The sequence below is a fragment of the Dysidea avara genome, chromosome 9 (genome assembly GCF_963678975.1).
Source record: "Dysidea avara chromosome 9, odDysAvar1.4, whole genome shotgun sequence".
NCBI classification, from domain to species: domain Eukaryota; kingdom Metazoa; phylum Porifera; class Demospongiae; order Dictyoceratida; family Dysideidae; genus Dysidea; species Dysidea avara.
Window position 1 is genome coordinate 3,075,542 of NC_089280.1, and position 23,043 is coordinate 3,098,584.

General features: G+C 38.5%; 2 protein-coding genes across 2 annotated transcripts; one reads left to right on the plus strand and one right to left on the minus strand.

The window, feature by feature from the left end:
• Positions 1–549: 549 nt before the first annotated feature.
• On the minus strand, positions 550–22,421 carry LOC136265846 (NADP-dependent oxidoreductase domain-containing protein 1-like). Its single transcript, XM_066060778.1, has 13 exons — positions 22,279–22,421; positions 15,386–15,445; positions 13,958–14,009; positions 13,758–13,851; positions 8,654–8,754; positions 7,616–7,681; positions 4,787–4,838; positions 4,667–4,728; positions 4,553–4,606; positions 2,809–2,869; positions 1,357–1,447; positions 889–975; positions 550–839 (listed from the first exon to the last, which is right to left on the minus strand). Exons 1-13 carry the CDS (start codon positions 22,368–22,370, stop codon positions 692–694), a joined length of 1,020 nt encoding a protein of 339 aa, XP_065916850.1. The 5' UTR covers positions 22,371–22,421; the 3' UTR covers positions 550–691.
• LOC136265845 (52 kDa repressor of the inhibitor of the protein kinase-like) lies at positions 15,520–19,031 on the plus strand. Its single transcript, XM_066060777.1, has one exon. The coding sequence runs from the start codon at positions 16,256–16,258 to the stop codon at positions 19,016–19,018; it is 2,763 nt and encodes a 920-aa protein (XP_065916849.1). The 5' UTR covers positions 15,520–16,255; the 3' UTR covers positions 19,019–19,031.
• Positions 22,422–23,043: the final 622 nt, after the last annotated feature.

A 23,043-nucleotide genomic window follows, 5' to 3' on the forward strand; every position in this document is an offset into this window, starting at 1 on the left:
TTCGATAATGAAAGCTTCACATTTTAAGCTTGGCCCCCCAAAAAAGCATTTTCACATTAAGAATAGTTTATTTTGATGTGCTTTAACAGTTAAATAAAAATATATAGGTTTAAAGAGTGAGTGCTCTATTAGATTGATCTTCAAGTTTGCTACAAGCACTGACAAATAAAAGTGGGGGTGCCATGGTTCTTCTGCCTTCCCCAACATTTGTATTCCCTACATCTCTACACACTCCTTATGGAGGTACTTTGTATAGGACATGCAGTGCAAAAAAGCAGCTAACCAATGCTAATCATTAATTAGAGACATCACATATAAGGCCATGCCCATTGTTGCTCAGATCCAACTGTTTCAATTTTGTAGAGATCACATGACACTTGTAATTTACTTTGTAAAAGATCATTAACTATGAGGGGGTGGTGCGGCTTGTGATGTCATCAATTAGTTGGCTACACTGTTGAGATTATAAGCTCTGATAGAGTTCTGAGGCATAAAAATGCTGTATCTATGGCATTAGTATCCCTATACTTTTACAATTTTAGCTGTAGCTATACTCCAGCACAAAGAGCCCTGGCAGTCTTAATCCAATTTATACACCATCACACAGAATAGGTTTTGATATGTATTACACTGCACTCTTTGTATGGTTCTGTTTACATTCTGAGCTGCTGTATTGTACATATTCCGGTGACTACATAGAATGATCTGATAGTTTAGTTTCTATTGACATCATTCGTTTAAACTGCTCCATAAAGCTGCCATACACATCTTCGGAACACACCACTTTCTGCAAATTGTACATGTTCTTATTGAGAGGTAACAGCGGTAGTTGTAATCTCCTGTAGAAGGTGGGTGGTTACTCAAGGTCCACACATGATATCGGCTCACTCTGTACTCAACAGCTTGTCCGTAGCCATTGCCTCCTGTATCTGTGAAGTGTAACTATCTTCCTTGAACATCTTAAATGTAGTGATTCTACAATGAAATATTATAAAAATTAAGCCCTGTATCAATTACTTGTAAGAGGCCATTATTCAATACCAGTTATCTTCAGAAAAACAGTAGGCACTTTGTTGTACATCCCTAAAACATTTCCCTCATAAATTTCCCAAACCTCAAACTTTATGGCAAAATTAAAATTGCAATCAAAATGGTCACTACCATAACATTCTGAGAGCCAATATATTTACCTAAATAGAAAACACAAACAAATACTCTAATTAAACAGTCAGTTGCTTAACAGTACATATAATACACGTTGACTGTTTTTGATTTGTATATGTACCAACAAGCCAACAGTATACTATTTAGTCAGGACACTATATAACTTATCAAATAATTTATTGATTACCATACCTTACAGCCAACTCTCTACCAATACCCAAGCTGGTGAGAAGATTAAGTGTCGCAAGAAACACCTGAACAACCATCGAGTTATCTGATTCATCTGAGAGAGACAAAAAGGACCAGTAGTATAACTCCAGACATAATTATTGCCTACACAACTGTTGTTAGTTTGATAATAATTACAAAAAGTTCAGAGGGATGTCTCAGAAATATGATGAATTGTAATGACTTTAAAACATATTGATTAACGTCTACATGGAAAATTTGACGGTGAGTTTAATTCGGTGGTTTGGCAAATTTAAAGCATACTACCAAATTAAAATGACACCAAATATAGTCAATCCCAGTTTAATGAATCACACACAGTAAGTAGCATGATGAAATGGGAAAGTATGATATTGAAAAACAGCACCACCATTAATGCAGCAAAGCATTACTCTGCAGCATATGGGGTATCAAAAGTTTCAATGGGCTGACTTGCACATTACTACCACGGACATACCGTCCATGGTAGCTAGCTATCATGGACGGCACGTCTTCCGACCCATTATGAGTTGCTGGAATTTCCAGCTTCTGTTCTAAACACCAGAATTCTTAAGTCATCATAATCTTGGACACAGGAATCATCTGAGAGCATATTTATCCAGGAATATGTGCAGTCTAACTCATTATATCCCTGAAAATATGTGTGCGCCACTTAAAGGTTTCGTCAAATTAAAAATGATGCAAACAAGTGTGTTGTCGAATTTTTGACTTACCAATATTTCCATTATACAGTACCTCCCTACATACAGTGGAACCTCAGTTATCCAGACTCCACTTATCTGGATTCTCGGTTAACCAAACTATGGAAATGGCTGCTCTATTAGAGTAGTGACTGTTCTATTAGGGTAGTTAAAATACTGATAATTAAAATTTAAAAAAAATTGATTATGCTATTTTAAGGTTATTTTATACACAGTTTCAGAGATATGGACTTTTCAGACTTATGAACCACCCTTGGTCCCAAGGGGTTCGAATAACTGAGGCATTGCTGTATTTCACATGGCTTTGTTACATTGTACTCTTCCCTATAATGCTACATACCTCCATTTCACCTGTGATGTACACTTATGGGATTCACTTAACAGAGATGTCAGACTTGTGATGAGAACAAAACAAATCACTGTACCAATGTAACACACAGTCCACACACACTCTCTCCACACTCACTCACTCACTCACTCACTCACTCACTCACTCACTCACTCACTCACTCACTCACTCACTCACTCACTCACTCACTCACTCACTCACTCACTCACTCACTCACTCACTCACTCACTCACTCACTCACTCACTCACTCACACACACACACACACACACGCACACGTACACACTACACACATGCACACGTACACACCACACACACACACACACACACACACACACTACACATGCCATAACACATATATACACACCAACAGGTAGCTGGGGACATGTGAGAGAGATCACTTCTTGTTTCTGTAGTAGTGTAGTAACCTGTGAATGGTGAGAACTGTGATAGAGGCTATCAACAAAATATTCATGACGCACATTATCTGGTGTGTCTATTATGCATGACCTATCAACCATCAACTTCTCACAATATGTACATTATGTTAAATCATGTTATATGAGCACTACTAGAGCACTACCTGGTGCTCTTTTGTTAGAGATTAGGGTTTTGTGTCTGGATGAGATCTAGTTGAACAAAGGTAAACATAATCATATCACTTATTGAACCATATCATGGAAAGCTTCTAGACCACAAACTAGCAAGTGCAATCAGTAACAAGCCATCATTGTTTAATTCACTTCTTTAGTTTCTGAACTACAGAAGTTTGTCAAGACACAATGCACATAACTTTGTAGGAGCATCTGTAAACTAATGGGTGTTAGTTAAAACCCGGAACGGACCGGACTGGACCAGAATTTTATTGTTGAGGAGCGTGTATCCAACCAATTAGGTGCGCTTGCAAGGGATACAGGATGTGGATTCTGCTCTTCATTTGCACGATTCTCCACTGATCGCCAGAGTGACTGATGGTGATTTCGAAGCAAATATAGTCGTATACTGGTATATATACACGTTTGCGAAATGGAAATGCAGTATATTACAAGGACTCAATACTCTCACCGTAGCCAACAATGGCAGCAAGATACAAGCTAGCTAAGACTGGTCATAGATAATATAGCTAACTGGACTGATCTGTATATATACCGTACGCAAGGAAATTTAGACGTAAGAAAAATTTGACTAATCAAACCGATTCGTCAAATTCGTAAAATTTTTCTTACGTCTAAATTTCCTTGCAAACAGTATGTAGATCAGTCCAGGTATATTATCTGTGACCAGTCTTAGCTAGCTTGTATCTCACCGCCATTGTTAGTTACGGTGAGAGTATCGAGTCCATGTAATACACTACATTTCTGTTTCGTAAACGTTATATATATACCAGTATACGACTATATTTCACCATCAGCCACTCTGGCGATCAGTGGAGAATCGTGCCCTGAGTGCAAACGAAGAGCAGAGTGCACGTCCTGTATCCCTTGCAAGCACACCTAAATTTATTTTAGTTGGATACACGCTCCTCAATAATAAAATTCTGGTCCGGTCTGTTCCGGGTTTTAGCGAATGCCAAACTAATGGGTCTATAATTGCTAGAAACTCTTGACCAAAAAATTTTTTACTATTCTTTTATAGCAGGCAGGCTAATCATGTTTTTCGATAAAGTTTTATATGTAAACATTTTACGTTATAAAGAAACAGCATTCTGCATTATTCAACCCAAGAGCTGACATATTACATCAAATTGTACACGTGTCCCATCAAAACAGTGTTGGTGACTATTCAATTAGAGTTTTTAGTAAACAGGTGTATATTCTATTAGAGTAATTGAACAACATGTTAAACACTTGATAGTTGAACTGATATATACTGTACATATAACATACTGCCATATAGACACTAAATAATATCAGGAAGTAAGGGAGAGTGTCTAACTGTAATACAATTAGTAGTCACACTGCCACTAGTAGTAGAGATCAACACCTCACTTCTCTTAAATATACAGAGGTTACAATATCAACAGTTTTCTGTCATAAGGCACCATTAACAAAGTGTGGCAGTGGGTTTCACAGACTACACAGGCAGTTAGCCACTCTCTTTCATAAACTCACCTGTGTGGCATAGTTATTAATAGAGTCCACTGTCCAGCCAGTGTTAGGCCATGACTGAGTCAGCTAGATAAGGAACACAACACCAAGCAAAGTTCAGCCATATTGTCAAGATACAAATGATGGTCTCAGTACAGAGTTGGTGTGGAGTAATTGACAGTGACGCTGCAGGGTGACCCCTAGATAAGGACGAACATGATGTGATGGGACAGACAGACAGCAGGGTATAACACTCACCTCCCACTATGCTGTATACTAGGGTAGATGGGGATAGGTATCCTTGTAGACTCTATAAGGAGAAATGTGAGTATATGTATATTGCATGTGTGTATGTCTGCTTATCAGATTAAACAAACACGCAGTAAGCACAAATATACAAATGGTAAAAAACCCACTACAGTACATACACCTGTACATAGCAGATACCAAAAACAAAAATGCAACAATGGCAATGTGATTGAGTAGGAAGGAGTACAGGCCATTTAGAGGGAAACTTTGGAGGAAGGGATTTTGACAAATCGCTAGAAATTCCCCACAAAACCCACCAGTTAGCACCTGAGATTATCATTTCTATAGCTAAAGGCTGAGCTTGACGCCACCATATAATATGTGGCTATTTGCTAAAGTGTTACCAAAATTTCTCTATAATATGACATACACAGTAATGTGATGGGAAGTGATGGGACAATATGAATATAGACACAATGAAAAATGTGTACACAAACAGTTATAAGTGTTGTCCTCACAATGGATCTGTAACAATAGAGGAGAAAGCAGACATAATACACAATGGAAAGTGTAAGAAGAAGAGATGAGTACAAACACAGAACACAACACACACACCACGGGGTAGAGTGCACAAATACACGCAGTAGAGCGGCTTAGCGAAATATTGTGCACTTTGTGCAGAAAGTATGAGACTTTGCACATAGTACCTACCTACCATGAAGTGTATTTTGAGATGTGGAGCCATCTCAGATTTGACCTTTGGTGTCCTCTACAGTTCATTTTATGCTCAAAAATAATGACCTTTGTCTATATATCACCCCTACAACAACACTCAATTTGTTCAAACTAGGTGCCAAATTGAAGATCTTTATCCAAGAAACAAGTTGATACTCATTTCAAGTTCATAGTATAAGTTATGGTAACTTTTACCAGCAGCAAAGTCAACCACCCACGCAATTATACCCTTAATCTACATTCCTTGTTTGCCTATTTTTTTTTAATCCAACCATGAGCACTGCAGGTTACATATACAACCAAAACATAGAGAGATATCTAGGAGTGAGGCATAGGGGCTATGTACAATACTGCTGTGAGATAAATCAACAAACGTCATAATTTATGTAGTTTTGTCGTCAGATTAAACTCAAATTTGAGGTTGTTTATGACTATAATTTGCTTCTGTATATATAACAATAATATTTTAATGCATAAAACTCTACTGAAGGTTATACATGCTACTACTATCGGTCACGTTTGCTGAAAAGCCTTAAAAGCCTTATACGTATCTAACATATCGTATTGATAGCTAATTTTGTGAACTGACTATAGGGAGATTATGGTCCTGAACTATACCAACATCTTGTATCCCCTTAAATATATATTTGCCTTTAGAGACACACACACCCAAGATGTGGTGGAGTCTGAGGGCATAACCAGCTAGACAATTTGTGTTTCACAATTTGGTTCTATATAGCAAAACGTGTTCCATGTTTGCAAGTATAGCTAAAAAGCTAACAACTTCAAAATAAAGTATTTTCCAAAGCTTTACAGCAATAAAAATTTAGTATACAGGTTTTAGAAACAGTACTATCAGTCAGACGTTCATCTAGGAAATGACTAAAGGGGAGTCACAATGAGAGTAATAGGGGACGATGGTATAAAGTATAAAGATCTTTGTGTCCATAGCTAGTTTATACACATGGCATCTAAAGGGGCATGCCATGCACCCAGGATATTTTAGACTCCCTCAGGTGAATTCTCAGCTACAACCTCTAAAGTACCTGAGAATGACCTACAGTACCTGAGAATGACGAGAAATAATCTCATGCTTGTATTCTCAGGTACAGTTCTGGGCTATTGTACCAGGAAAAATACAAGTGTCATGTATTTCATTCAATATTACAGTTGATGTTGGAGACGTATTCACTGAGATTTAGATTTATAGATTAAGGAGTTCATTTGTCAAAGGGGGTAAAGGGGGGTAAAAAAGCACCCCCTCCCCCCAAATAAACTATTACAGAACCCCCATTGTAGTTAAAACAGTTGATAGAGCAACATATGTATAATTACGAACTTTTATTTAACTACCACAAGAAAGGAGGGTACATGCCCCAACCCTGGATATCTCTCCACTGTTTGGTAGTATATGTTACCTGCAGTGCTCATGATTAGCTAAAAAAATAACAAAAATTGAGTGGCAAACAAGAATGTAGATGAAGAGTGTAATTGCGTGGGCAGTTGGATTTATATGAATTGCTGCTGGTAAAAAATTACCATAACTTTGCAATGGAATATGCTATGAGCTTGCAACAAGTATCAACTTGTTTATTGGATAAAGATCTTCAATTTGGCACCTAGTTTGAACAAATTGAGTGTTGTATGGGTGATATATAGACAAAGGTCACTATTTTTGAGCATAAAATTAACTGTAGAGGATACCAAAGGTCAAATCTGTGATGGCTCCACATCTCAAAATACACTTCATGGTAGGTAGGTACTATGTGCAAAATTTCATACTTTCTGCACAAAGTGCACATTCATTTTTGCTAGCTAAGCCACTCTACTACACACACTACATTGTGGTACATTACACATACTACAGTGTGGGTTACATATACACCACACACACACGTATGTACACACACACACACACACACACACACACACACACACACACACACACACACACACACACACGTATGCACACACACACACGTATGCACACACACACACACACACACACACACACACACACACACACACACACACACACACACACACACGCGCACGCACACACACACGCATGCACGCACACACACACACACAAATTATACTAACCTCAGCCACTACTGATAGTTGTGATGGTAGACAACAGATACACATCACTGGACATGATGAAGCAACCTGTAGTGACAGTGTGTAGACAAGTGTGAACCATACCATACAGCTACAGTTACATACCTATTGTGAGCACACACAATTAAAACTTCACAACTAGTACAATATCATATTTAAATTAATGTGATATAAACTGTACTATATAATGTAACACACAAACACAAGTTTGATGAACGCTATACTGTAGATGGACACAAGGTTAGGTAAAGGATACAGTATATTACACATCTCTACAGAACAAGTAGTAACCAAGTATGCAACAGAATTTGCATAAAAGACCATCACTTAACAACCTGGTCACTTATAGCCTTTCCAACTGTGAACAGCAGCCCACCGGATGATTACTGTTACCTAAAAAACTTTTGTTTAGTAATCGTTACGTACATATATTATTAAGTACACCAATGGAAAATACTAATACACTTGGAAACCTAACCAGCAGATTAATACACTACAGAGGTTATGATGTAACAACTTCTCTATTACTGCTACACTAAGTAATACAAGCCTCACTTACCACACCTGGGTAACACATCTCAGGGGTATGATTATGGTCATGCTCTAATTGTTCTACACAACACAATCTAATTCTGTAATTCATCAATGACAGTCTGATGGCCGCAGTATATGACCAATTAGGCCAATAAGTGATCATTTCTATTGTCCTATCCATTACTAATTGTAAAGCTGCATGTCACGTACGTATAAATAGAACACAACTTTATGATAAGGCTTTAATGCAGAACAAGACCTGGATGGGATGGAGGTTCTAAGGATTCTGTGGAACATGCATTGTTTGTACCACTGGTATGTATTAAGACCCCTGGAATCAGGATACTTTCCCATGCTCAGGAAATTTAAACCTGATGTTGGCTAGTAAACACAATAACACATTGCCAATCAGTATGGGAAGATCCCTAACACAAGATCCCAACGTGCTCAGAATAGAGTGGTCCCATTGTAACTACTAACATTCACCTTTCCATTATTAAAGCAAGTTATCACTCCAGTGTCACTGAACTCCTTCAACAGTTCTGGTCTCCTTGTAGACACCAGAATACAGTGTGGCTTCACTATCTCTGCAGGGTGAAACAGAATCTGATAATCACATGACCAGTAATCGTATACAACAGGAACACAACGATTACAAGGAATGAAATTAAAGTACTACAAGTCTGACTGTTGTCACATTACAACTAAGAGACTAGATCATCCAGTGGGTTATTAATCAGATGTGGTCTGGACAAATAATTTCCTATGATGTCTGAAGGTTATTATCTAGAATAAAAACCTGTGACAGGGCTACTAAGCTAGAATTCTGTGAATGGTTGTTTATAATGTGACCTCGATAACTAATCAATAGAGGTGAAACGAATATTAAATTTTAGGTATTCGAATATTCTTCAAATTAACGAACGGATTAATGAATTATTCTTTAAGAATTTTCTGTAGGTGCTTGAAAGGGACAAAATCACTTTGATTACTACTAAAACTTTAAATGTTAAAAAAGAAAAGTCCTTTACATGTATTATTAAGAAGAAAAATTATATTTTAAAATGACAGTTTTCAGTTGTCAAAATGTTTTCAAGGTTAAATGTGTACATTATCCGATTAACGAATATTTAACGAATAATGAATATTTCTTAACGAATACAAATATTTCTTAACGAACGAATAACGAATATTCGTACTATTCGTTTCAGCCTTACTAATCAAGCAATCTGAAATCAACTATACAATGTATTGACACATGAAATTGTACTCATATTTGAAAGTCTATTTGTCACATTTAGACTATCTGCTGCTAAGGCTTCAGTTGCCAATGTTCGCTCTGCTACATTCAAGAACCATGCACGTCATGATTTATGTTGTACTCATGTTGATTATTGGGAGTCAAAGTTTGAGACAATAACTGTTCAGAATAAATTTTTAGACATTGTCACTCTGGAGCAAGCTTGTCATTTATGGAAGAGATTGATGTACGGCCATTGATGTATGGTCTCCTTGAGAAATAGCTTTCAACTTGCTATTTGCTGGTTATGATACTTTGCCAACTCCTATGAACCTGGCTAGGTGGAACATCATTACTAGCCCTAAATGTGCCCTTTGCCTAGCTGTCTTCCCTCCCAGCACTATTCCAACCAATCTTTCCTCCACCCTTAGCAGACCTGACTTGGTTTTAGTTTCCAATAATTCCATCTGTTTGTTTGAACTAACTATTCCCACTGATACCCAGCAACATCTTTTGGCTGTTAGAGCTAGGAAGGAAGACCGGTATAGCTAACAGCTTTCTGGCTTATCTGTCAATCTCATTTCCATTGAGATTGATTGTTTAGGCCATTTTATGCCAGACACAATTGCCCAAGTAGCCAATGCTTGTGAAGTGGCAAAGAAGACTTTAAAATCCCTGTTTGAGCAGGCTGCTCGCATTGCTGTCTCCTGTTCATACAGAATTTTTAATTCTAGATCGAGCCTCCCCGGACTGGGATCTATCGGTTTGCCTGAACTGAACTTTTCTGCATGCTATAATTATTATTTTTGTATTGTAATTTAATATAGTACGTTCACGTTGAGCTGAATCCTCAAAAAAATTTAATAACTCATTGATGCAATTACACATGATCTTGAAATTTGGCTCATTTGTAGTACTGGTTGATCCGCTAAAAATATTTCAAAATCTTCTTGTTCAAATGTTTGACATATTTATGGCCAATCAAAATTTTCACAATACATTTCCTATGGGGAAGCCATATAAGTACAGTGTCCATTACAACCCTTTCCTGAACTTGTAATGGAGCCAAACCGTACGTGTCTGTTGTTGACACCTTTGCTGTTACCAATAATTATCTGGTTAGCTGAAATGCTAACTCTGTTGAGAAAAAATCCACTTTTGATTTTTAGCTGTTTTTCAGGATTCAGCTCAACGTGAACATACTATAGTGTAAGTCTTGCCAGGGTCCCTGTACTGTCCATCCAGTACTTGGTACCCCTAGAATCTAGACCCCTGTACTTAAGTTGTATTTTGTCTTAACAAAACAAGACGTCTCTCTCTCTCAGGGCTAATGATGAAACAGATCAGGCCGTGACATTTATAAAAGTGTGACTTGACTAGGAAATTTGTGTATCATGTTGAGGTGGCCATTTGTGACAGCCTTGCGATGGATAAGGCATGGCTATACATTAGAATACTTGTCAGCTACCATGTTTTCAAGGTTTCTTGTAAAAGTGTAAAAAAATAATAATAAAAAACTTGTTGAAACAACTGATCCATAATACAAATATTATAACTAGCAAGTGTCGAAGCTATCAGCTCGCCAGCAAAAAAAATTTAGTGTAGTCTAAATACATGAATATTCACCAAATTCTCATGTGAAATTACACATGACAGTGTTTTGTTTGTTTATACTTATTCTGCAAGCAATTTGAAATATGGTAAAGCCGTGGGCCGGGTTGAACCATAGATATTAGAGAGAAGGGATAGGCAACCGAGCGCGCGCCGTGTATATCTACCATTGATTGTGGTTGAAGCACTCCTCGGTATTGATTAAATCCATGCGGACAGGATGGAAGTTTGTGGTTTAGTCGTCTTACAGTTGATTTCAACCACCTTGTGGTATTTTAGTTGATATACAAGACTTTTAATGCTTCTGGCTTCTGTTGTTTAATCGTCTTGGGTGGTTTTCATCGCCATTTACGATTTTGATCATCAATGGGTACCTCCGTTTTTTGTCTACCTGTTACGAAGAACAGAAGTCTAGTTCCACTGGGGAAATAGTGCTGAAGTCTTCGCAATACTTTGAAGTTTTGCACAGTACCACTGAAAGATGTTTCTCGCATAACAGCGCTTGTGTTGAAGTTGATAAATCATGGAGTAGTATTTTAAAGAACCGAGATGAGACTGCCAAAGAGCATTAATCAAGCGGAATAATAAAATGAAGTACACCATGCAAAACTATGTTACTTTAGGGTTACTGTGGCATTGTTTGCCAGTCGAAAGTGAACTTACCATGAACACAACAGGTACACAAAAAAATCGTGTCGACTGAGATTAAAATGATTGATGGCGGCAAAAACTCACAACAAGACTTACAATAGGAGTTTGCCTAGTACTTGTAAAACATAAAGAGATTGTCATGAAATACTCCACGCCCGTAGAAAGTAGTCCAGAGCAGAAGACACCATTTTGGCCTCATGAATTCACCAACAGCGGAGTGTTTCAGGGCGCGCACTAGTTTCTAATCCCTGTACTCTAATATCTATGGTTGAACTAATACTATATACCTGAAATTTTTTGTGGTACGTAACTTCACGGTTTTCACGGTTAGCAAGACTAGCGTGAAACTTCATCATGTGAAATTTATGAAACTTAGAATCACTATATTGAAAGTATCATGGCTCTTGGCATGTGACAGTAGGCATATGTAGACTCCACATATGCTTACAAACAATATCACTCATTTCCCATATTCAAGTGGGCATGGTTCACGAAAGAAGCTGGCCTGCTGCAAGACCTCACACAGAGATTGCTGCCACTGTGCTACTTGGTTCTTACACGCTTTATGACGCTTCGTAGCTGTGTAGTAGAGAACAAAAATCTTCAATTCGATGTGTGAAATTAAAACGCAAAAATTCTGGGCTAAGTCTATGAAATTTAAAACGTGAAAATCCTGATGAAGTACATAACTGTGAAATATACATACTGCTAAAATTTCTAGGTATACAGACAGTATTTGAGATCATGTGGTGTTTATTAACAAGTTGTCTCATAACAACATTGTTAAAGGTGTGTACTGATATTGGATCGGCTATCAACAGCTGACATTACAAAGTTATCAAGTGTTGCTAGCTGGGTAATGCTTCGAAAAAACTTGTATCTGCTGGTTGTTTACAAATATGGCCAATCCACTATAGCTGATAACCAATTTAAGTCCCACACTATCACTGAATTTATAAAGAAAATTGCTTGAGAAAAAGTCTATGCTACCATATTGGATCAGCTTTGTTTATTGGCAGAGGAGGGCGGAAGCGCTTCAGGTGTTATTTGAAAATATTACCTTAATTGCATAGTTTAATCATTTGAACCTTAATAGTCCCAATACAAAACTAGTGACTGGTAGTGATCACTGATGATCGCTAGATATTTTGGTTGTGCTTCGTGTAAGGATTAAGATTTGTTCTGTAAAAGCACTTAGTTTTCTAGGAAAAACTGGCGGAACAATATTTCGTGCATAACAATACTATCGCTAGCAAGGTATTTATATTCTAAACCAAACAATGATGCCACACTTTGTTACATCATCCACACATTTTAGTTCATCCAGAAACTGATAGGTTTTGCATAATTCATTTTAATGGTGCTTAAATCGCTTCCACCCTCCTCTGGTTTATTGGCTTGATAATATTATTTCTATATTGGTTATTGGTATGTGTATCAGCTAATATCATATTGGTGCACCTCTAAACATTGTAAAACAACTTGAGCAGCATACTTAAAGTGACACAAACTAAATACAAATTGTTACACGAGTACAGTACGTACCTCACAAAAGCCCCACCAATATACAAGGTATATACAGTACCTTGTATAGTTTGTACAAGTTGAGCTGAGCCCTGAGATTAGCTAAGAAAACAGCTAAAGTAGAAAAAAGTTCAGTTCAGCGTGTATGTACTATAGTGTAGTCTGTGTAACCAGACCCCTCAGAGTTTTGTTTATTACAGATGGCCACATTTGTGAAGATTATACACTTTACAGTAGCGCATGAAGATCTTGAATGTAATGATGGATAATATCTGTTATATCAATATCCCTGTGTTTATTGAAACTGTGATACTTATGCATGTATGTAGTTTGTGCATTTGAGTGAAATCTGTACTTTATAGCAAGACTATCTTTTATAGTGGCTAGGCCCAATACATAGCTAAGGTATATTTCATGACCTTGTGTGAATTGTTCATTTGCATTTCACAAGCAACCTGAAATCAACTAGATGATGTATGACCAGTGGTCTCACATGACCATGTGATGATATCATCAATGGATCACATGACATCATTAAGGGTAATATGACCTCATAACACTTACTGTAGTGTAGTAGACACTTGATGATAAGGTTGCCAAGACGACCACATCCAATAAACCCAACCCTGTACACGTAGTTAACAGGCACAGCCCTTGACTATAAGGGATATGTGAAATAATAAAATAATTATGCTGATAGACTACCATAATATTTAAAAATACCACCAGAAATTAAGGATAATACAGTACTGATAGCCACTTGCCTGTTTTGCTGCATGTTCAAGAACGTCATTCAACAATGAAATGATGTAGACACTAAATTTGGAACAAGTGACATACATACTTCTGTATACATTGTACACACTCACATCACACAATGCACACACCACCAACACGCACACACACACACAAAGCAAAAAGTAAAGCCTTCAGTTTGCCATGCTGGCACAGTTAAGTCTATCCAGTGAATCAGCACTGGGGCACCTGTGCGCTACTCAGGTGCTAGGTGTCAGGGCAGGCAAATCCTCCTGGGGCAGGACTAGTAACCCAGAGGAGACTATATAGGTGAAGGTGTGGGCTACCTGGTCCTTCACCTGATGTGTGAGACATGGACAGTTGACATTTGCTTTCCCAGTTAATACCAGGTACCCATTGACATTACAGCTGGGTGGGCTGCTTCCCCAGCTGTAACACACGCGCACTCACACACACACACACACGCATGCATGCACACACACACACACGCATGCATGCACACACACACAAAAAGTAAAAGTAAAGCCTATGGCAGCCGTACGAAACAGAGCTATCGCTGCCCAGCAAACCAGCACTGGGATGCTTGTGCACCACTCAGACGCTTGAGCCTTGTGCAGGCAAATACTCCTGGGGCAGGGCTAGTAACCCACAGGAGGACTAGTAACCCACAGGAGGACTGTCCAGATCTCATGGCGCAGAACCCAAAGTTCCATAACGACCTCAACACCGCTAAGCAAGACAAGGACAATTAGGTATTTGTTTCCCCAGTTAATACCAGGTACCCATTGATGTTACAGCTGGGTGGGCTGCTTCCCCAGTTGACACCAGGTCACCATTTAAACAGCTGAGTAGACTGGATTAATGTGAGTAAAGTTTCTTGTTCAAGGAAACGACACCAACAAAGTGGCACGTACATGTACATGCACACACACATGCGTGCACACACATGCGTGCACACACATGCGTGCACACACATTCTTTTGCTTGACTGCCTGTCTAGAGATCTTCATCCTCGTCCCAGGGAAGTATCTGCCTGCTTAGCCATGGGATATTGGGTAACCTACTTACAAGTAATTTATTCAATAAACACCACCTAGGAAGGTGGATGGACCACGAACAATAGTAGAAACCCGATGACCTGATCCATACAGTGTACAATCTGTATGCATGTCGGAAGTCCCACAATTAAGTCAATGCAAGGGAATCCTGACTTTCACACACACACACACACACACACGCGCGCGTGCACGCACACACACACACACACATGTGCACACGCACGCACGCACGCACACACACACACACTACGCTACATACATGTATAAAACGGATGCACGCGGGCACAAACACTCACACATGAACTACACTACAGACAGACAGACAGACACACCACACTACATTACACACACTACAAGTACTACACACAGACTACTCACCTTTGAGCACACACAGTGATGGAGTGAGCATAGCTCTTCATTCTAAGAGGCAATAATCCCCTACACAATAAATTACCACAATACCACATATCAAATGAACCACAGAATGGACTTCACACATCACCACAGGGGCTGATCCAGGAATAAATGAAAGGGGGTGGCTGGCTTAGTTCACAAGCTTTACATGTGCAGTAAGGGTGTAGCTATACACTGGTGAGAGAGGTGACTGCAGACAGCGTGCGGAGCACGCTTAGCGAAGTGCGAAGCACGAGCTGTCTAGGGGGGTCTGGGGGCATGCCCCCCCAGGAAAATTTTTAAAATTAGGTGTTCAAAACATGCTATTTAGATCAAATTTTACTTAGTTTCAAAACTTTTGTTCTTATACAGTAACTGTTGGCTGCTACTGCTACTGCCCTAACTACACTATAGTGTACAGATACAATATCCTAAAAGGGTCCCTTTAGGATAAATTGTATCTGTACACTGTAGTGTAGTTAGAGCAGTAGCAGCTAAGAAAAGCAGTAGCAGCTAACAGTTACTGTATAAGAACAAAAGTTTTACCGTAGCCCCCTTCCCTCCACCCTGAATCCACCAAAGAATTAGATTGAATCTGGAAGTGATTTTGACTGAAAAGAACAATTGTATGTAGCTACTAGCTAGAATTTCAGACAGTGTACTAGCTGTTTAGAAGAAACACTGTAAAGCTAGCTACAGCATATAGTTTAAAAACTTGTTGGCAGCTGTGCTATTATGTCCATTTAACAACTGCAGCTGTAAATGAACAAAACCATAATAATAAATGTCCACCTGAAGGTTTTGCTTCAAATAAAGTGCACTGTTAGTGTAGATGCCATGTGCTAGTTTGTACAGATGTCCAGGTCTATTTTAGATTATTTTAGATCAAAAGTTATAGCCCAACAAGGACAGAATCCTCTAAGTGAAACCCTTACTACTGATGGAAGTAACAGTGACAGTGAAGTTGGGGAAGAAGGTTTGATTGACAATGAGACTGAGTCTGGAAGTGAAACTCCAGTCACAATCACTAATGAAAGTGGTATCAACAATGACAGTGATGGGAATGAATGTCAATCTCAGGGCATAAATGAAGAGACAGAGGCTACCCCTTCCACTACTGAAAGTATTAGAGTTAATGCGGATTTCATTGAAGCAGCTAACTGGCCAGATAATTTGACAGTGAGCCTTCAACAATCAACTGGTGAGCTTTGCCGTGAGGTTGCACCAGAAACTTTCCATGATAGTGATCCTGTTGAATTTAATAGCAATGGTGAGCCATCTTATCCTAACGTGAACTTTGTATCTAACTCAGAATCTAGTGATATTCTGCAAGTGGCCATTAGTAGATCAAGAATAATAAAAGATCATGAAAAATATGAATTGATTACTTCATCACAAAGCAATCTAAGGAGCACTGATTTTGACACAGTCTACTTCACTGTTTCTGGAGGAAGGAAAAGAAAACAGATAACTTTTCAATCTCGATGGCTTCAAGATTACAAATGGTTACGTTATGGTTTGGAGAATAGTCAAGGAGGATGGTGTTTGCCCTGCATTTTGTTTTTAACTGACAGTGAAAAGACACATCTCGGTGCATTTGTGTGTACGCCCTTCAAGAATTACAACAAATCCAAGGAGTTGATGGAGAGGCATGCCAAACATGCATATCATTTGAGAGCAGTAGATCATGCCTTTGAATTTACAAGAAGGTGGGCTAATCCTGAATCAAGAATCGATAGTCAGTTAATTGATAAAAGCTCTAAGAATTTTAAATTTAATACTGAAGTATTGCCAACAATTGCTGAGACAGTATTATTGTGTGCAAAGCAACGAATTTCTCTCCAAGGTCACAATCAGGATAAGGTGAACTTTACACAGGAGCCATTAAGAAATGAAGGAAATTTCATTGCCATACTTAGATTGCTGGCAAAGAACAATAAAGCACTGAGCGAACACTTAATACTTGGTCCAAAGAATGCAAAATATACCAGTAAGACCGTTCAAAACGAGATACTGGAAATAGCTGCTGACCAAATTCGTGCATTTTATCGAACCTGCATACAGAAGTGTCCACATTTTTCATTAATTGCTGATGAAGCTACATCTCATGGTAAGGAGATTTTGTCGGTTTGCTTAAGGTTCTTGGAAATTGATAATGAAAATTTTCGTGTGAAGCCAATAAAGCACGAAGTGTTACTTGACTTCCATTTTCTTCAGAGGATAACTGGGAAAAGCATTGCAGATGGCATCTTGCAAGTTTTACAAAAACATGAAATTGATGTTAAAAATTGCCGAGGGCAGGCATACGATACAACAGCTTCCATGAGCTCTTCAAATTCTGGTGTACAAGCACATATAAAGAATAATGCACCAGATGCAGAATTTCAAGGTTGCTGCCTGCATAGTTTGAATCTAGTAATATGCCATTCTTCAAAGGTTCAAGCTGTAAAAAATATGATTGATAACTGTCATCAGGCGTTCTTATACTTCCACAACTCTCCAAAGAGACAACGGTTTCTTGAACACATAATTCAGCGCTTGTGTCCATCTGCCAGGAAATCTAAGATAAATGGGCTGTGTAAAACAAGATGGGTTGAACGGCATAATACTTTCACCACAATTTTAGAATTGTATCCTTACCTTATTAAGACTTGGGAACATATTTGTTCACCTGCTGATGATGACAATGAAATTTATCCTGATGGAAATACTTGGAACTGGGATTCTGAATCTCGTAGCACTGCTAATGGTTTGAAGCACATTTTTACTAGCTTTGAGCACGTGGTTGCATTTTTGCTATCAAAAGAATTATTGGAGCCGATTAAACCAATTGCAGAATGTTTACAAGGTAGACTACAAGAGGTATACTTTGGTTTTAAAAAAGTTGATGAAGTCAAGGAGCATTACAAGCAACTTCGTGAAAATGTAAATGCTGAACATAATAGAATTTATCATAAAGCTCTAAATCTATGCAGGGATATTAGCAGCAGCGAAAGTATGCCCCGTGTTATAAGAGGCCGTCAAACTAGACCAAACCCTACAGTAAGCTCACCAACTGATTACTGGAGAGTGACAATTACCATTCCTTTGTTAGACTCAATTATAAGTGAATTGGAAGCCAGATTTTCTGTAGATACACGAGCACATTATGAACTGTGTGCATTGGTGCCCACTGTAATTACCACAAAAGACGAACATCAACTGTGTACCATCTTAAAATCTAAATGGAGTCATTTGCTACCAGCAGAAGATGACCTTGACAGTGAACTTGCTAGATGGAAAGCTCACTGCAATAAATTCCATGCCACTTTAAAGGAGAAGTCTATAACTCACTTGCTGAGTGAAGATGCAGATCCAATATTCTTCCCCAATATAAGAGAACTCCTGTGCATATTGGTAATACTTCCGATTGGAAGCACTGAAGCAGAAAGGACCTTTTCTTGTCTCAGGCAAATTCATTTGTGGTTGCGCACCACTATGACGGATGAAAGACTGGGCAACCTTGGGGTGTTAGCAATGCAAGGATTTAGCTTTCAACTGAATGTTGAACAAATATGTAAAGAGTTTGCAACTAAACATAGCAGAAAAATGTGTACAAGTAGTGTTTTATATGATTAGTATGAGCTGTTAATGCTTAATTTGCATGCCGTGATATATAGTTTAATCCAGGGTGGGTGGCTAGCCACCCCATCCACCCCCCCTGGATCAGCCCCTGCACCACATGTTATACTATAGTCAGTACCCCCACCAAATATAGTAATATCAAAAGGTGAACATGTGTTCACTCCCAATGGTTTTGTACAGGAACAAGCATGTTTTCATATTGTAAACATGTTTGCCCATGTGAATCTCCATACTAAATGTATGGGATATTTTTGAAGCCTCATAACTCACTTGTTCTTGTCTGCATCAAAGCGCTTTTTTGATTAACAGTTCTGGCATTTCAAGGGCTTCACAATGCTACAGTGAAACCTTGTTAACAGGGCCACCTATGGGACACATGATAAAGTGGCCCTATTACTATTACCGAAAACCTCATTAATGTGGCCATATAACAAAGTGGCCTTATTATTGAAGTTTTCAACAACCTATACGAGATTTTAAACAAACCAACCACTGCCTAGCTGTAACAGCAATTACAATTGATCTAAACACACTATGTAGAATTTATCACAGAGAAAAGTAGGAATATACACTGTACCAATTATTCCAGCATTACTTGAGACATAATGGTTAGAAAAGCATACTGTCAGAATACTGGGTACAGCTTTCAGTAGTAAAAATATGCAACTTTTGCAGTGATACCTTGACTGCCTCCTCATTTTGGCCTCTTTACTGAGGGAACATTGTATTAGTTTTACCAGTTTGGTCCTGTAGTATGTGGCCACTGGCCTTAATAATGAGGTGGCCCTATTAATGGAAATTAAATACATGTAATATAATGGAAAATATGTTTGACTTGCTAGACCTGGCCACTATAATGAGGTGGCCACTAAGTGAGGTTTCACTGTACTAAAGTTTGAGCAGCTGGCCCTTGTAACAAGAGTTATTAACAAGAAACGAGGACTCAGGTGAACAGGTGAACGCCAACAGACTGTACATGTTCATGAGATGATTTGTGGCTTCACAAAGGACAGCACAAGAACACATATGCACCACAACACAACACACATGTACACTATACAAGCTGCCTATCCGCCTGGTCAAGTAACCAATTAGAAACTTCAGTTGGGAAAGGTGGAAAGGCAGCAAATATCTTAGGTAATATTGAGTAACTTCTATGAAATGTATACACTGACTCCCTCTTGTTAGCCTACAAGACTAATACTGACTCTGCCTGGTCTACACCACATAGTCAGGGACAGGGGTGCCATGCAGCCAACAACTGGTGATACACACTACATATCAGGTTAACAATAATAATACAGTAACAATACACTGACATCTATGATAGCAATTAATTAATAAACAGCAGCAATACAACACTGGTCATCAAGTACTGAGGTTAAATTAAACCGTCCCAGATGGTCTTACAACTGTTAACTACAACTACAAATAACTAGTAACTAATCACAGTCCACACTCTAGTCACGATGGCCTGTACTACTAGAGCCGTAGCAGTGGTAGCGTTAGTAGTGAGCGTCAGTTCAATAGTAATGAGCAAGAATCAGCACTGTTCAGATTATGATTTGGGACCTTCCTTTATCCTGGGACATTCTTGTACAGAGATCTACCAGCAGAATGAAGAAGCTCACAACAGATCAGGATATTACTGGATATTAGATGGTAACAATATTACACAGCAATACTGCCATATGGGCCAACTAGAACATTGTGGTAACAGCTCACCATGGACTAAAATAGCTAATATTGTTATTACTAATGAGAGTAGTGTGGAAGACTGTGTGAAATTAATTACTAACTTCTCAGTAAAACCACACAACCAATCCACAGGGTATACTTGTCAAATAAAGGCAGCAACAAATTGTACATCAATCACATTTCCAACTAACAACAGAAGTTATACAGAGATCTGTGGACGTGTTGGTGCATACACCGATAGAAATATGAATGCATTTAAAAACTCAACGGCTTCAATTGAGGACCATTATGTTGATGGAATATCTATCTTAATAGACAGTAACCCAAAGAAGCATGTGTGGACATATGCTATTGGACGCAGCAACACCAACAGGAGGGGCAGTAACTGTCCTGGCAGGAATTCTAGTGCAATTCAACCTCCTAGTTTTGTTGGAGACAATTACTATTGCGATGACGATAACAGGAGTCTCAATGCTGAACAGCCTCTATGGAGTAGCAAACTGGTGTGCACACGTAATGACACTGAATGTGTCGGTGATAAGCCTGAACAGCCATGGTTTCATTATGAGACTACAAACACTTTAAATGATGACATTGTGGTAAAATTTTGCAGTAAGTCCATCAGAAAAAGGAAAAGAATATCCATCAGTCAACTGGAACTATACATAACATAACCATACATATTGTATACAACAAAATGTACTACTATATATGGATAATCTCCTTAAGTTTGTGTGTGCATGTGTGTGCATATGCTGCAAGTATCGTTCCGATAGACAATTCTACAATGTAAACAGCAAATTAATTTTGCTGTGTATAAAATAAGTAGCCGGTTTCACTCTGCCATTTGCAAAAATAGCAAATAGGATCAAAAATTATGATCACTGAAATTTTATCTCAATTGTTTGATTCAATAACTGCCAGATAGTACTTGAGTAGTGTCTTGCCAAAGCACCTATCATAACCAGGCATAGGAAGAACAGTGCCCTACTTGACCTTAAGAATCGCCCCACCCATAGGTAATTTGACCATTCAAAAACTTTTATAAAGTGCTTGCTTGCTATGTACCAACTACAAGAGTAACCAGTTTCTTGTGTGTTTCCTGTGTGGAGGTTTGACTACTTTGTCATGTCCCCACACAGGCTGGCTGGCAGTGTTCCATTAGCTTTTCCTTACTGCGGTCTGCTTACGTGGAGCTAGATCCATCTGTGGCAGCCCAGTAGTAATTGGAGCACTTGACCTTACAACATCTGAAGGTCAGGTGCTTCCTTCACAGTAGTCTAAACATCTTTGTCCAGCATCTTACCATCTGGTGCTGGGGGTGGTGGCAAGGGGTGCCGGGAATAAAATAAAATTTAAAAGATCAGTACCTGCACAGTACATACCCTATTTTACGAAAGGGTATGTAGTTAGTGAATGTCGCTTTGTATTCAAGCAATATAACACTTAAGTCAACGCTAATTTATTATCTGGTTTATCTACAAACAACAGATCTCTTTATAATGCACACTTAGTAACAGCACTTGACAACCAGACTCTCAACACCCAGAACTTACGGGTCATTAGAAACTTCTGCTAAACCAACTTCAAAGTCTAGACTCGATAAATTCTTTACAATATCGGAAGACTTCAAGCCAACGGACATCATCACAACAGTTTCAGCTTTAGTATACTATTATTTGTTTCACTCCGTAAATGTCCACTAAATAATTAAAAGCGGGGAATGCCATCATTGTATCATCAGTTGCAAGTGTAGCTTATACGACACGTCAAAATGCGTATGAGCTAGAAAAGTTCACAAGGTAACGATGACTAGCTATACTAGCTAGACCATAGTAGCTACTGAGCTCAGTAGCCATTGGCTTTAATGCTTTTTCACATGTACAACAGTAACAACTGCTGATATAACATCGCATAAGTAGTTAGTTATTAACAAGTCAGCTAAGGAGTCTTGCCAGCAACTGTGACCAGTTTGGAAGTTAGGAGTGTCCTGAGGTCCCTGCATTGTTGTTTGTCCATCAAACTAGTCAGATCATTGTGTGTATGATGGTGATCAGGCAACATCATTACATGTACTAGTAGTTAGAGTGGATATGAGTTACTAAAACATTCAATTACAATGCACACACAGTAGCATGGCATATTGCACTCTCTTCAATGTGCTTACAACTTATTACAACTTTTTTGAACATATCGGTGTAGTAAAATGTACAAAAAGTAACAAAAAATACATAACAAAGCTAATAATAAAATAATTATGCATAGCACAAGTATAAGTATTCGTGCATTGCACACAGGTGCCACAACATTATTTCTTTTAC